The sequence below is a fragment of the Rhinatrema bivittatum genome, chromosome 5, assembly GCF_901001135.1.
Source record: "Rhinatrema bivittatum chromosome 5, aRhiBiv1.1, whole genome shotgun sequence".
Classification (NCBI taxonomy): domain Eukaryota; kingdom Metazoa; phylum Chordata; class Amphibia; order Gymnophiona; family Rhinatrematidae; genus Rhinatrema; species Rhinatrema bivittatum.
In genome coordinates, this window is record NC_042619.1 from 149,116,306 (window position 1) to 149,131,456 (window position 15,151).

The following is a 15,151-nucleotide window of genomic DNA, read 5'->3' on the forward strand; positions in this document are numbered from 1 at the left end:
GTCGCCCTTCTCTGGACTGCCTCCATCCTGTCTCTGTCACTTTTGAGATATGGTCTCCAGAACTGAACATAGTACTCCAGGTGAGGCCTCACCAAGGGACCTGTACAAGGGGATTATCACTTCCTTTTTCTTACCAGATATTCCTCTCTATGCAGCGCAGCCCAGCATTCTTCTAGCTTTAGCTATCGCCTTGTCACATTGTTTCACCATCTTTAGATCACTAGGCATTATTGCCCCAAGGTCTCTCTCCTGTTCCATGCACAGCAGCACTTCACCCCTCCCCATCACATACAGTTCTTTCCGATTACCGCATCCCAGTTGCCTGACTCTACACTTCTTGGTATTAAATCCCAGTTGCCATATCTTTGATCACGCTTCAAACTTCCTTAAATCAATTCTCATTCTCTCCATGCCTTCCGGAGTGTTCACTCTGTTGCAGATCTTAGTATTATCCGCAAATAGACAAACTTTACCTTCTATCCCTTCTGCAATGTCAGTCACAAAAACGTTGAACAGAACCAGTCCCAACACCGATCCCTGCGACTCTCCACTTAACACCCTTCTTTCTTCAGAGTAGGTTCATTTACTATCACCCGCTGTCTTCTATTCGTCAAACAGTTTGTAATCCATGCCACCACCTTGGCGCTCACTCCCAAGCTTCTCATTTTGTTCATGAATCTTCTATGCGGGACGGTATCAAAGGCTTTACTAAAATCCAAGTAAATCACATCAAACTCTCTTCCCTGATCCAATTCTCTAGTCACCCAATCAAAGTAATACATTAGTGTTTTGTTTTTTTGGATAACATATTCACTGTCTATCTCTTTCTCTCTCTGTATGTGTATATGTGTGTATATATATGTATATATATATGTATATAAATAAGAGAAAAATGCCAGTAGCAGCCATCTACTTGGTGCTGGTGGCCCATACTGATGGAAACTAAAGTGCAATGTGAGGTTTAATATGTGACTAATGTGAAGACGTGCAGTCCAGTAAGGATTTACAAGTAAATTTTAAAATGTGCTTGCTTGTGCCCATAAACGCTACACATTGGGCACACGAGCAAAAATATGCTCAGTTTTTTAGCATGCATCCAAGTACGTGCGTACCGTTTAAAATATCCCTACCATATGTATTGTTGGAGTCTTTATGTGTGTACTCATAAGTTACAGAGAGAGTGAGTGGGGCACTTTCAACTCAGGTTGGGTTTTTTGGGGGGGGGGCAGTTTTACAAGGGTCTACATTCCCTTGTGCCCTTGGCAGGCCATTGTAAGCTACTACTGAAGCTATTTAGTGGCTTGCAGATTTGATGCTGAATAGTTGATTTTGCCATATGCTAGAAGAATTATAATAATGACAATTTTTGATTTTGCAGCTTTTTGATGTCACAGCAATACCTTTCCTAACAATTACTTCTTCTAAATTCTTACTTATATACAGTATTTGTTTCCATTCTGAGTGGATATCTTTTAACTTTCTTGTTTCTTTGTCAAAAACATTGTTCTCCTAGTATAGGATTATCCTTATGGCAAGCAGGATAACAGTCCCTATAGATCAGAGCTTTCCAAACTTTTCATGTTGGTGACACACTTTTTAGACAAACATAATTTCGTGACACAGTAATTCAGTCTACCAGCAAACCAGAAGTTAAAGGTTAAACGAACAAAATGTATTTCAACAATTTATGTATGTTTCCTTAAATATATACATAAATAAAATGTTTCACAACACAACCTATCTCATAATAAATATTTGCAGGCTTCCACGTCCTCCATGCTGATCTCGTACATTGTGAGATCGGCATAGAGAAAGTGCTACTCTTGCACATTCCCAAAGATTACATGTGCCAATCACTAAAAAGTAATTTTTTTTTTACCTTTGCTGTCTGATCTTAGTTTTCTAATCGGTTGGTCACAGGCTTTTTTTTCCACCTTTCCTTTCTTGTTTTTTTGCCAATTCCTTTTACAGGGTCTTTTTTTCTATTTCTTTTCTCTCCATCTGTCTTCCCTCAAACACACAATCAGGTTCTCATTCTCACACGCTATCTCACACATTCTCACACACACAGGCTCTCACTCACATGCAATCTCACACATCCACAGCTCTCACTCTCACATGCCTCTCTCTCTCATACATACATACATACATACTGTCTCTCTCGTGCACATGCTGTCTCACTCTCACACACACAGGCTCTCTCACTCCTACATGCTCTCTTGCTCAAGCACAGGCTCTCACTGGCACATGCTGTCCCTCTGCATGGGTTGCCGAAGGATGGGCTCTTCAGAGGCCTTGATCTTCCCTGGCCGTGACATGGGATCTGCAGCGGCCCTGCTATCGGGTTTCCTCCTCTTCTCGGGCCGTCGCGACGTGGGATACGCAACGGCCCATTAATGCTGCTCTTCTTCTGTATGCAGCAGATGCTCCTCCTCCTTCCTGCCCACGCTTTTCTTCCAGGGCTGCACAAGCAGGAAGGAGGAGGAGTGAAAGTGACCCTTTTCTTCGGGCCGTGGTGATGTAAGCTCCACCACTGCCCGCCGATCTTCCTGCTATAGTTCCCTGCTTCCGCCGGCCCTGTGGACCGGGCGACACACCTCCACACTACAGGCGACACACTAATGTGTCCCGACACACACTTTGGAAAGCTCTGCTATAGATAGTCAACATCATCTACGGCAGCCCAGGTCAGAGCACTTTTCTCAAAGTTTCTTAAATGCTCAAACTGAGCATGTGTGGGACATCCTGCATCATCGTCATTGCTCAGGATTCATTCAGTACTTTTTCTTCTGCAGACCACTACACGATCGGTTTGATCATATTCATTATTGAACTCTACTGAAAGGATGGTGCTGTGCTCCAAAACAGGCATCAGATCATGCTAACATTTTATGTGCCCATCAGGGGGTTATACATGCATACTTTTGCATTTTCAAAAGGATATGTACATTTTCTCACGAATGTTCTGTGAGGTGTAAATGTATGTGGGTAAATTTGGTGGGCTAATTTTTAAAATGGACTTATGAGCATAAGTCTGCTTTGAAAATTGGTATAACTTTTATATAAAATTATTCTGCAATGTCCATTGCAGACCTCCAAGCTCCCACCAATATGCATTGACTAGGTGTGGATCATGACATTCCAAAGGATGACGCTTAAGGCGTAGAGTCTCCAAAGAGATTGTCAGGAGTGCATCTACTGCTTAGCTTCAAAGTTTGGCCCTTCTGTATTAACATTGAAAGTTGCATGATTGACAGATCCAGGAGCTTCCATCGTTATCTGGTGGTATGTCAACATCAGCAGAGCATTGTTCTTCCTTGGGAACCAGCATTGGCAGGAGGCATAGAAGGAGGGAGTTTTTCTGCTCCTCCTACTCAATTACAAAAGAGCCTTAGCCTTCTACTTGCAGAAGACTAATGCCCAAAGAAGGTCCACCCAGCTTTTTGTTTCTTTATACCTCAATAGGCATGAGATTGCCATAGCCAAACAAACTCTGTCCAGTTGGATAACAGATTGCATCTCTTTCTGTTTTGCCCTGGCCGGCTTAACGCTGGAAGATAATGTTAAGGCACAGAATTTTATAACCATGACAGCATGGAAGCTATGACACATAATTCAGGCCATACATTTATCTCCCATTATTGTTTGGACATTGACTCCTAATACGGCAGGAGGTTTGTACAGTGTGTTCCCTAAGGTCTCTTTGAGGGGTAGAACCCAATACAATTCCCCCTAGAACCCATTTTATTGGTTAAGGTTTCCTTACATTAAAATAAAAATATATGTTTGCCTATTAGTGGTATCTTGTTTTCCGTCTTTTTTTTAGGGGCAATGCATGGTAATGGGATTTCTAGATGGTAGGGGAACTGTTATCATGCTTTTTCTTGGAGAAATCAAAGTTGCTTACCTATAAAGGGGTTTGCCAATGACAGCAGTATAACAGTCCACACATTTGCGCCATCCTCCACTAGGAGTTGGTTTTCTAGCAAAAGTTAGCATATAGGACTGAAGAGGGGCCCGCAAAATGATGATGACATGAGATGACATGCACATGCTCAAGTATGAGTATTTGAGAAAAGTGTTCTATCCTGGGTAGCTGTTGATGATATCACCCATATGTGTGCATTGTTTGTATATTTGTCATTTTCTGAATTGCTTTCTCTACATTGCAACTCCAAGCAATTTACAAACAGCCAGTTTAAATAAACATAACACAGTAATAAAACATACAAAGTAAAAACAAAAACAGATAAAATACATGTTATTCTTAACCATATAAACTATAAAATATAACTAAATGGTCCTCCAAAATAGATAGTATAGTCTGTACTTTCCACCTATACTATGGATTCTCTTGCTATCCTTGGAGAAACACCTGTTACAGGTAAGTAAATTTGTTATATCATTACAGGGAAAAGTGAAAAGATTAATTGTCAGTCTATCTTCATAGTTCACAGAGCCGTTCCTCTCTTTTGGCCTATACTTTTTCACCCTCTCCCCTTCTCATGTCCCAATCCTGACAAAATCTGACATCAGAACCTTGAGAGTCCCTTTACTCTTTTTATTTGTATTCGAGCTTGAAAACCTTAAAGAAGATCTAGAACTGTCACGTTTTAAAAAAAACAACTTTGTGGAACATGCATTGATTATAGTAGAAATAAAGATTGGATCTGAATCATTTCTGTTTGGCTTTGACAGGGAAAGGAAGAGGCCGAGGCAGGATAAGGATTGAAGATGAAGATGAATTGGCAAATGCCAGGCCCTCTGCTCCTAGCACATTGTTTGACTTCTTAGAATCCAAGATGAGCACTTTTTCAATAGAAGGTTTGTTTTGTGAACCGAAAAAGTACACTAAAATGTCAAACTATTTCCTGTATATAATCTATCTGTTTTGATAAATATCTATTGACTATTAATGTTATGTTTTCACTTTATTATAAAGATATGGTACAAGGTGTTTGATTTCCTGCAGAGACTTAAGGATTTGAATTTTACAAAAATGTTAGTATCTATAGAAATATAAATGGTTATTTGAGCTGCTGCAAAAGTATAAATGCTAGATTACCTGCAAAACTGTAAATTGTCTGAGCAAAGCTTACCTTCAAGAACAGTTACCTAGGAGTAAAAGCCTCGCAGCTGACTTGTTTCCTGAGAGACCTGCTTATATTTCTAACAGGCCGATACAGTAAAATTAGTGGGAGAGCGGGCGAGTGCCCACTCTCCCGGCGCGTGCACAAGCCACTCTCCTGTGCGCGTGATTCAGTATTTAAATGAGGGCCCATGGTAAAAAGAGGCGCAAGGGAAACTAGCGCGTCCCTATCGCCTCTTTTTTGACAGGAGCGGCGGCTGTCAGCGAGTTTGACAGCCGACGCTCAATTTTGCCGGCGTCGGTTCTCAAACCCGCTGACAGCCACAGGTTCGAAAACCGGACGCTGGCAAAATTGAGCGTCCGGTTTTCAACCCGCGAGCCACGGGCTGATTTAAATTTTTTTTTTTTTTTAAATTATTTTTTACTTTGGGACCTCCGACTTAATATCGCCATGATATTAAGTTGGAGGGTGTACAGAAAAGCAGTTTTTACTGCTTTTCTGTACACTTTCCCGGGGCCGACAGAAATTAACGCCTACCTTTGGGTAGGCGCTAATTTTTGAAAGTAAAATGTGTGGCTTGGCTGCACATTTTACTTAGTGAATCGCGCAGGAATAACTAATAGGGCCATCAACATGCATTTGCATGTTGCGGGCGCTATTAGTTTCAGGGGGGTTGGATGCATGTTTTTGACGCGCTGTTACCCCTTACTGAATAAGGGGTAAAGCTAGCACGTCCAAAACGTGCGTCCAAACGCGGGTTAACGGTGTGCGGAGCGCACTGTACTGTATCGGCCTGTAAGAGATTTAAACATTGTTGTATTTGCTGCTACATGCTTTCTGTTTGAACATTTATTGCATGGCTTCCGAAACCTTTAGCCAATGTGACCCCATTGTAGTACTTGAAAATTTGACATAGTTTGTTTGTTTATTGCATTCGATGGATCGCTTTTCTTAAGAAAAATCAAAGTGATTTACAATAAAATCAAAATGAGCAAAATATCTATATAAAGGAGCTCCAATTCCTCCTCATGCAGGGTTTTTGTACCATTGAAATTCATGCGTGGGCGGGATCACTGCAGGACCTGTGAGTGCATGCTGGCTTCCAGGCCCTATGCTGACTTTCATTGCTACTGCTGCTGGCAGTGTCTGAAGCACACTACCCTATGAGACACTTGTGACCCCAGTTGGAGGTTTTGTGACCCCATTTGGGATCTCGACTCCCCAATTTGGAAAGCCCTGCTTTACTGGAAGTGTGTAATAATTTTTTTAAAATTATTTGTGTGTCAGTTTCTGGATATAGCTTTTCCTAGGAGAATAAAAGAACTTTACATAAGAAATGCCATGTTGGCTCAGATCAATTGGCCATCAAGCCTTAGTATTCTGTTTCCAGTAGTGGCCATTCATAGTCTGTAGGAAGCACCTGTCAAATCCCAATATGAAAGTCTCCAGGGTTTCTTGTTAAGTTCCATATCTGACTTTAATCAAAAGAGATTGTTACAAACTATACTACATTTTGTTTGTAAGATGATATCCTCTTTTCACATAAATCAAACCTTTTTTCTCATTTCATTATGCCAAAACTATTCCTCTTTAACGGAAAATATTGACATATCCTAGATGTTAAAAGGATAATATAGTTTTAAGTGATCTTAAACATTAAGAAATTATTTGTTGCATTTTAAGGCTTAGGAAAGTCATCCAGCTTTGAAACCATTCTTATCTACTTGATTAAGCACATATATTAGGAGATTTATGGTGGTTAGTTACCAGACTTGGTAAAAGCCATTCCCCAAGAATCATGACTGTCATGGACAGAAACAGCATTTTCTTCCTCTGTGGAACTCTGCTAAACAGCTACTTGAACATTTATGCACATTTGTTCAACGCATTACAGTTAGATAAGCATATTCCAAAGTAGCTTTGGCTAGGAATTTACTTTCAGCAGTTATTATACAAGTGGTAAGTTTTTTCTCTTCCAACAAGATTCCTTTGAAAAAAATCTCATGGTTCGGGTTATTATGGGGAATGTCTGAGAAAAAATGTTCTTGTGTGTTAATTGAATTTTATGGTGTCCTTCCATAATAGCCTAGATATTTCACTTTCTGTGCAAATATTATTCTTTATGTCTGTAATTGGGGGAGGGGAGGAATAACTACGTGACAAATTTTAACATGTGGTATGTAAAGCCTTATTTTATATAGATAATATTTTGTTGTCAAGCACTTTGAAGTATATCTTATAGTATGGTATTGTTTTGTAACTGAGATGGAGGCAGCCAGATACCATGTGAGCAATCCCTTTTTCTGAATTTGCTCTGTCTCCATTTACTGAAAAGAAGGACTTAAGCCATGGTCTAAATATGGTGGAGCCTCGAGAAGCCCATTTAGCAGGTAAGAAAATTTTCTTTGGTGAGTCATATTTAATAATACATCGAAGTAAATATTTTTCTCTAAATTGTAAGACTGTTATTTGCCAGGAAAAAATACTATGCCTGTTGCTGTTGTGTCTTATGCAAATCCAGTATAAGGCCACATTTTACAATTTTTCTATATTGATATGAAAGTTCTTCCAGTGCCCCAATGCTGGCAGACTCAGCATAATCCTCCTCCCCGGGCTCATGCTGTATTCTATTGGGCAGTGTACCACATCTCTTGCTTGCTTCTTCAGCCCCTTCCTAACCTCATGGTAACCAGGATTGAGGAAGACCAGAGGGGAGGGGGCAGGAACAGGGAGTCCACACAGCAGCAGTGAATGGCAGGGAAGAGCCTTTGCTCCCTGCTCCAGCCCCTCTCCTCTTGTTCACTCCCTATCCCCCATCTGCTGCCTGGAGTACAGGGCTCTTCTTTGCTGTGCTCTGTTTACTTGGAAAGTTACTGCTCCAAGCCTTAGTTAGATTTCTGTGCTGCAGGGACTTGGGGCTCAGATGACAGCAGAATAGAGTTGCAACCAGATGAGCATGATTTGTGGGAAAGGAAAGGTGGGTGAATACTGAAAGGGGGTGAGGGGACAAGATGTGAATGCTTGAAGGGGTCAGTGTAAAAGATGGTAAATGTTATGGGAGGTTAGGAGTGTGTAAATGCTTGGGGGAAGCATAGGATGCTGACACAGTATTATGCATTGCTGCTCTTGCTGGTGGCAAGGGAGGTGTGGGACAGGGATAGGATTGAAAGGAGAAGCTGGGCCATACTACGGAATGCTAAAGGTGGGAAAGGGGGAGAAGGGAGAGAGATAAAGGATCAGGTGTGAAGGGTGAAGAATCAGGAGGGGCAGGGGAAGAGAGAGAGGGAGAAAGGACTCTGGATAAAGGGCCAGAGTGATGGAAAGTGAAAAAGGACCCAGGATAGAGAAAGAAAGAGAGGACAGGTACTGGGAAGATATAGAGAAATGCCAGGAATAAGGAGAGAAAAGGGATAAGAGAGAGAGGGGACTCTGGGTTTGAGGATGGGGAATTCTGAGGGATAATGGAAGAGAAAAGGAATGATGAATGGAGTAGAAGAAAGAGGAGAGCATCAAGGGAAGAGAAAGTATTAAAATATCTACTCAAGGAAAGAGACAAAGAATATGGGAAAGGCACCAGGGAGAGAGAGAGAGAGGAAAACAAAAAATTGAATGGAGAGAAGACTTTGAGAATGAGAAAAACAATAAAAAGTCACAATCAGGCCAGAAAAGCAAGCCAGAGACATCAAAGGCTGGAAACTTGTATTGCCTGATGAAGAATATTAATAACTCACCGGTATAAAATATACTGGAACACAAATCAAAGTCTCTGACCTTCATGTGTTTCCCCACATAGAATTTAAATGTTGGGAAGAGTGTAATTTTGTTGGCTAATTAACACTCCACATTACATTTATAATATACTCAGACCATGAGTATTTAGTACTGTATTTATTTTGAACTTTTGGCTGTGACTATAGTCCATTTATAGAAAAATACATAGTTATCCATTAAGTTATCCACTTCGATGGATAACTTAAAGTTGAGAGAAATCCAGCTAGACCACTGTATCTAATATTGCTACTTCCATTTTTCTATACTTATCGGGGGTGTTTCATCCCTGCGTTGCTTTCTGATTTGTATTGTGTAATAAATGGATGTTACTCTGTAAGTCTTTTTTGTCATCTGATTATTTTATTCTTTTTACAGCTTGCGCTTGCAGGTCTGCCTGAAGCACAAACCTATAAGCTATTAGTTTTTGCCCCCCACTTAAGATTATCCATCTAAATGGCAAGGTTTTGTATATTCAGCCCAATATCAGTCATTATCCAGCTTTTATCCAGCTTAAATCTAGCTGGATAAAAAAAGGCATTTTGGGAAGGTGTAGTCATCCAGCTAACTTAGCCTATTTTTAATTATAGCCACCTAAGATATCCAGCCTTGTGTGGCTCAATAACTAGCTACTTACCTGGATATTTTCAAAGAAATCCAGGTAAGTAGCACTCCTGTGGTAAAAAAAAAATAAAATAAAAAAATTTGCGAGCTTCCCGCCTCAATTTCCACATTCTCCCCCCAACACATCTCAAACCCTTACTCCCTGTTGGCCAGGAAACCCTTAGAAATGTTTTTAATGCAGACATATTACCACCACTGGACCTGGGTCTCTATCCCTCCTCCTCCTCCCCCCCCTGAAATCACTCATTCTCACCCCTAAACACCTTCCTCACAGGCTGACACCCTCCCCCAGGGGCTCTGCCATCCACATGGGAGGATCTAGAAAGGGATATGATGAGCGAAGTGATCAAATTTGTGGATGATACAAAATTATGTAGAGTAGTTAAATGTCAAGTTGATTGTGATAAATTGCAGGAGGGACCTTGTGAGACTGGAAGATTGGGCTTCCAAATGGCAGATGAGATTTAATGTGGACAAATGCAAGGTGATGCATATAGGGAAAAATAACCCTTGCTGTAGTTACACAATGTTAGGTTCCATATTAGGAGTTAACACCCAGGAAAGAGATCTAGGAGTCATAGTGGATGATAGATTGAAATTGTCGACTCAGTATGCTGTGGTGGTCAAAAAAGCAAAAAAAAAAAGCTTTTATTGGAACCTCTCTGTTGGGATACCTTAGATCTCCTCTTTCATTAGTATCCTTCAAAGATGCATTCCTTTGAACCATGCACTGCTGAGTGACTTTCAGCTTTCCCCCTTGTTCTAGTTTAAAAGCTTCTCTATCTCCATTTTAAAAGTTTGCTGTATAGATTTTGCATGTCTTTTTTTGTAGGGTTTTGTATTAGTTCACAATGTGTCTGACAATGGAAGAAGTTTGTGCTGCTATTACTGTGAGGTGCCTGTCTGGATGTGGTGGGAGGTATTTGCCCTTCTTTGTGTTTGTGTGTATCGGAGTGCTCCTATCAGCAACCTGAAGAGAATCAAAACTGGAATTTTGAGCTTCTGGCTGGCAGTGTGTTTGCCTGCTGTTTGGCAAACGGTTCAACGGCTGATTGGTTGGTGAGAGACTTTGACACACACACATATACACATAAAAGGGTAGATTTTCATACGTATGCCCGATTTTATAACATGCGTGCGCATGTTATTAAATCGGGGGTCAGCGCACGCAAAGGGGTGCACACTAGTGCATCTTGCGCGCACCGACGCCCATGGCCTTCCCCTGTTCACTTCCCCCTAAACTAACCTTCCTACCCCTTCCCCTAACCTTTCCCCCCCCAGCCCTACTCTAATCCCCCCGACCTCTGTCTTAGCTTTCGCGCCTGCCTCTGGACAGACGCAAGTTGCACTCACCGGCAGCCTGCTGGCATGCGATCCTCCGATACAGTGGCAAATGGCCGCTGTGCCGGGGGCCTCTGGCCCCACCCCACCCCACCCCTGTACCGCCTCGCCCCCGCCCCTTTTGTAAAGCCCCGGGACTTAGATGCGTCCCAGGGCTTTACGCGCGTCGCCAGGCCTTTATAAAATAGGCCCGGCACGCGTAACCCCCCCCCCCCCCCCTATGCGCGTAAGGCTTTTAAAATCCGGCCCATAGTATATATTATATACACGATGTAACCTGCTATTTGGCAAACGGTTCAACGGCTGATTGGTTGGTGAGAGCATTTGACACACACACTCACACACACACAAATATATATTATATGCACGATGTAACCTGATTTTCGTGGGTGGGGGGCACAATAAATTGTATGGATGGAAGAGGCGGCTGAGGATCAAAAGGTTTGCTCACCCCTGGTGTACTCTCAGTTGAAATGTACGCTGTCTGTTTTATTACCAGAGTAATGCTGGAAGCGACCAGGATTGCATTGCACAGCAATCCTGGCATAAATTACGGGGTCTCCAGTGCAGGTACTGAGTGGGTCGGAGGGTGTCAGCCTGGGAGGTGGTGTGTGGGGGAGTGAAAGTGCAATTTCTTTTTATCTTTAGTGTGAAGGGAGGGGAGGGCTGGAGGGATGCTAATATGTCTGCATTTTAAACTTTATTAGGGGTTGGGATTTTCTGGTCAGTGGGGTTTTGAGATATGCTGGAGGGGCGACTGTTTTTGTTTTTTGTTTGTTTGTTTTAGACAGGAGTGCTGCTTACCTGCATATCTTTTGAAGATATCTGGGTAAGTAGCTAGTTATCCGGCCACATAAGGCCAGATAACTTTAGGCCTAACCAGCTATATTCAAATGATGATTGGTTAGGGTTAAAGTTATCCAGATATATGTAGCTGGATAATTTTAAGCAAGAATGTTCAGTGGGAAAAGTTATCCCGTTAACTTGTTCACTAACAGCCCAGCTGAGTTTGAACCCCAGCACGTATTGGACACAAGTTAGTACTTGGAAAGCTGTTTTAGCTTGCAGAAGTTTAAAATTTGTGAGCCTTGATGATAATGTGACAGTCATAATTGGTTTCCAGTTTGCATAATTGCCTGATGAATTTATACTGGATCATATGGGCTAAGGATGTACTGTTCCATTTCAACTGTATTAAAGTTACAATGTCAAAATAATCAAGTTCTGTATTTTAATAAGTATGATTACAGCACACAGATTGCCTTACAATAGCTTCATAGAGGCAAATAATAGTTTCACTAGGTTCTCTGCAGTTAATGTATTTAGTTATTTTGATAGCAAAGAAATGTCTTACCTAAGAAGCTGAGAATATATAGGCTGAGTGCCTGTAGTTCTTTTAACTGTTTTACAATAGTTACATTTCTTAACAGTAAAATACAATGTGATATGTGTTTATGGGGGACTATTCATATTTTAAATGTTTCCTCGTACTTTTTAATTCGTTCTTTTTGATTTACTTCTGAAAGCTCAACAAATCAAAACTATTTTCAATTGATTTTTATTTCAAAAACATGGTAAGATTCCAGCAATAGTGTAGACTGAGCTACTTTATTTCAAACTTCTTTTCTTCTGTGAATTTTCAGGTTTTTTGCTATGCGGTTCTTTGAAAAAATGATTAGATATCCTTTGTATGTCTATCTTGCTCTTTCTCATAGAAACATCATCAAACATAACAGCAGGTAAAGTCTACAGCCCAAATGTATCTCATGGTTAACTTTATAATCACTTCCTCTCTCTTAGAGATCCTCTGTGCTTGTTCCATGCTTTCTTGAACTCCAACAGCCCAATTACTCCCAGATCCTCACCCCAACCACATCCACCAGGAGGCCACCAGTGTAAAGAAATATTTCCTCAGATTACTCCTGATTTTACCCCTTCTACCTCATTCTTTCTAGAGCCTCCTTTCCATTAACAGCTGTCTCCTGTATATTTGATCTTTGGCGTTACCTCTCCTCTCCCTCATTCTCTGCAAGGAATATGTGTATAGTTTTTAAGTCTGTCTTCATATGCTCCAAATGCTGTTGACCATTTTAGTAGCTGCCCTCTGAACTTACTCAATCCCATGTATATTCTATTGAAGATAGAATTTCAAGAATTCTACATAGTACTTTAGATCTCACCAAATACTTGTATAGAGGCAATATTTCCTTTTTTTCCCCTTACTGGCTGCTATTCTCCCTATGCACCCAATTATTTGATCCCCCATACCACTGGAATCTTGGGCACTTAGATTGTTTATAAGTCACCCATGTCAAAGGCCTTGCTGATGTCCAGGGACACTACATATAGTGCTCGCCCCATATCTCACCCTCTAATTACCCAGTCAAAGAAATTAATTACATTCAGAGACATGGTGGAAGGAAGATAACCAATGGGACAGTGCTATACCGGGGTACAAATTATATTGCAATGACAGAGAGGAGCATCCGAGAAGTGATGTGGCGCTTTATGTCCGGGATGGCATAGAGTCCAACAGGATAAACATCCTGCATGAGACTAAATGCACAATTGAATCTTTATGGGTAGAAATCCCTTGTGTGTTGGGGAAGACTATAGTGATAGGAGTATACTACCGTCCACCTGGTCAAGATGGTGAGACGGACAGTGAAATGCTAAGAGAAATTAGGGAAGCTAAGCAAATTGGTAGTGCGGTAATAATGCGAGATTTCAATTACCCCAATATTGACTGGGTAAATGTATCATCAGGACATGCTAGAGAGATAAGTTCCTGGATGGAATAAATGACAGCTTTATGGAGCAATTGGGTCAGGAACTGACGAGAGGGAGCAATTTTATATCTAATTCTCAGTGGAGCACAGGATTTGGTGAGAGAGGTAATGGTGGTGGGGCTGCTTGGCAATAGTAATCATAATATGATCAAATCTGAATTAATGACTGGAAGGGGGGCAGTAGGCAAATCCACTTCTCTCGTGCTAAACTTTCAAAAGGGAAACTTTGATAAAATGAGAAAAGCAGTTAGAAAAAAAATGAAAGGAGCAACTACAAAGGTAAAAAGTGTGCAAGAGACATGGTCATTGTTAAAAAAAAAAAAAAAAAAAAAAAATACCATCCTAGAAGCACAGTCCAGATGTATTCTACATATTAAGAAAGGTGGAAAGAAGGCAAAACGATCACCGGCATGGTTAAAAGGGGATGTGAAAGAAGCTATTTTAGCCAAAAGATCTTCATTCAAAAATTAGAAGAAGGATCCAACAGAAGAAAATAGGATAATGCTTAAGCATTGGCAAGTTAAATATAAGACATTGATAAGACAGGCTAAGAGAGAATTTGAAAAGAAGTTGGCCATAGAGGCAAAAAATCACAGTAAAAACCTTTAAAAATATATCCGAAGCAGAAAGCCTGTGAGGGTGTCAGTTGGACCGTTAGATGATCGAGGGGTTAAAGGAGCAATTAGAGAAGATAAGGCCATCGTGGAAAGATTAAATGATTTTTTTGCTTCAGTGTTTACTGAAGAGGATGTTGGGGAGATACCCGTACCGGAGAAGGTTTTCATGGGTAATGATTCAGATGGACTGAACCAAATCATGGTGAACCTAGAAGATGTGGTAGGCCTGATTGACAAACTGAAGAGTAGTAAATCACCTGGACCGGATGGTATACACCCCAGAGTTCTGAAGGAACTAAAAAATGAAATTTCAGACTTATTAGTAAAAATGTGTAACCTATCATTAAAATCATCCATTGTACCTGAACACTGGAGGATAGCTAATGTAACCCCAATATTTAAAAAGGGCTCCAGGGGCGATCCGGGAAACTACAGACCGGTTAGCCTGACTTCAGTGTCAGGAAAAATAGTGGAAAATATTCTAAACATCAAAATCACAGACATGGTTTAATGGAACAAAGTAATCTCAGTTGGTTTCTCTGGATAATAAAACACAGTTACAGATTACATATTGAAATCCAACAAAATTTCCCTCCAAAAGAGCTTTATTTTTAAGTCGGCACCATGAAATGTTGAAGCTTGAAATGCTTTACCTCCTGCAGATGAGAGTGAGTAGTGAGTTTTCTCCAGATATTTTCTGGTCCTCAAGAAAACTGGGGGGGGGGGGGGTTCTGATATATTAGACCTAAAGTTCTGAAAAGGAATGCTAAATATGATTTCCATGGGCACAGTAATTCTCTTTCTAAACAAAAGCAACTAACTGTGTCCTCTGGGTTTACTGGACATATATGCACACCAACTGATACTTCCTGTGACCTGAATGTATCTCAGTTTTGTAGTTGAGAAATGCCACATCAAGTAT

General features: G+C 40.9%; 1 protein-coding gene across 8 annotated transcripts in view; it reads left to right on the top strand.

The window, feature by feature from the left end:
- TDRD3 (tudor domain containing 3) overlaps nucleotides 1-15,151 on the top strand; it is a 632,378-nt gene that overhangs the window by 421,479 nt on the left and 195,748 nt on the right. For all 8 annotated transcript variants that reach the window (XM_029602992.1, XM_029602999.1, XM_029602994.1 and 5 more), the window contains exon 10: nucleotides 4,699-4,824. In XM_029602992.1, coding sequence (XP_029458852.1) covers nucleotides 4,699-4,824 — 126 coding nt within the window. The remainder of the gene's footprint in view (nucleotides 1-4,698; nucleotides 4,825-15,151) is intronic.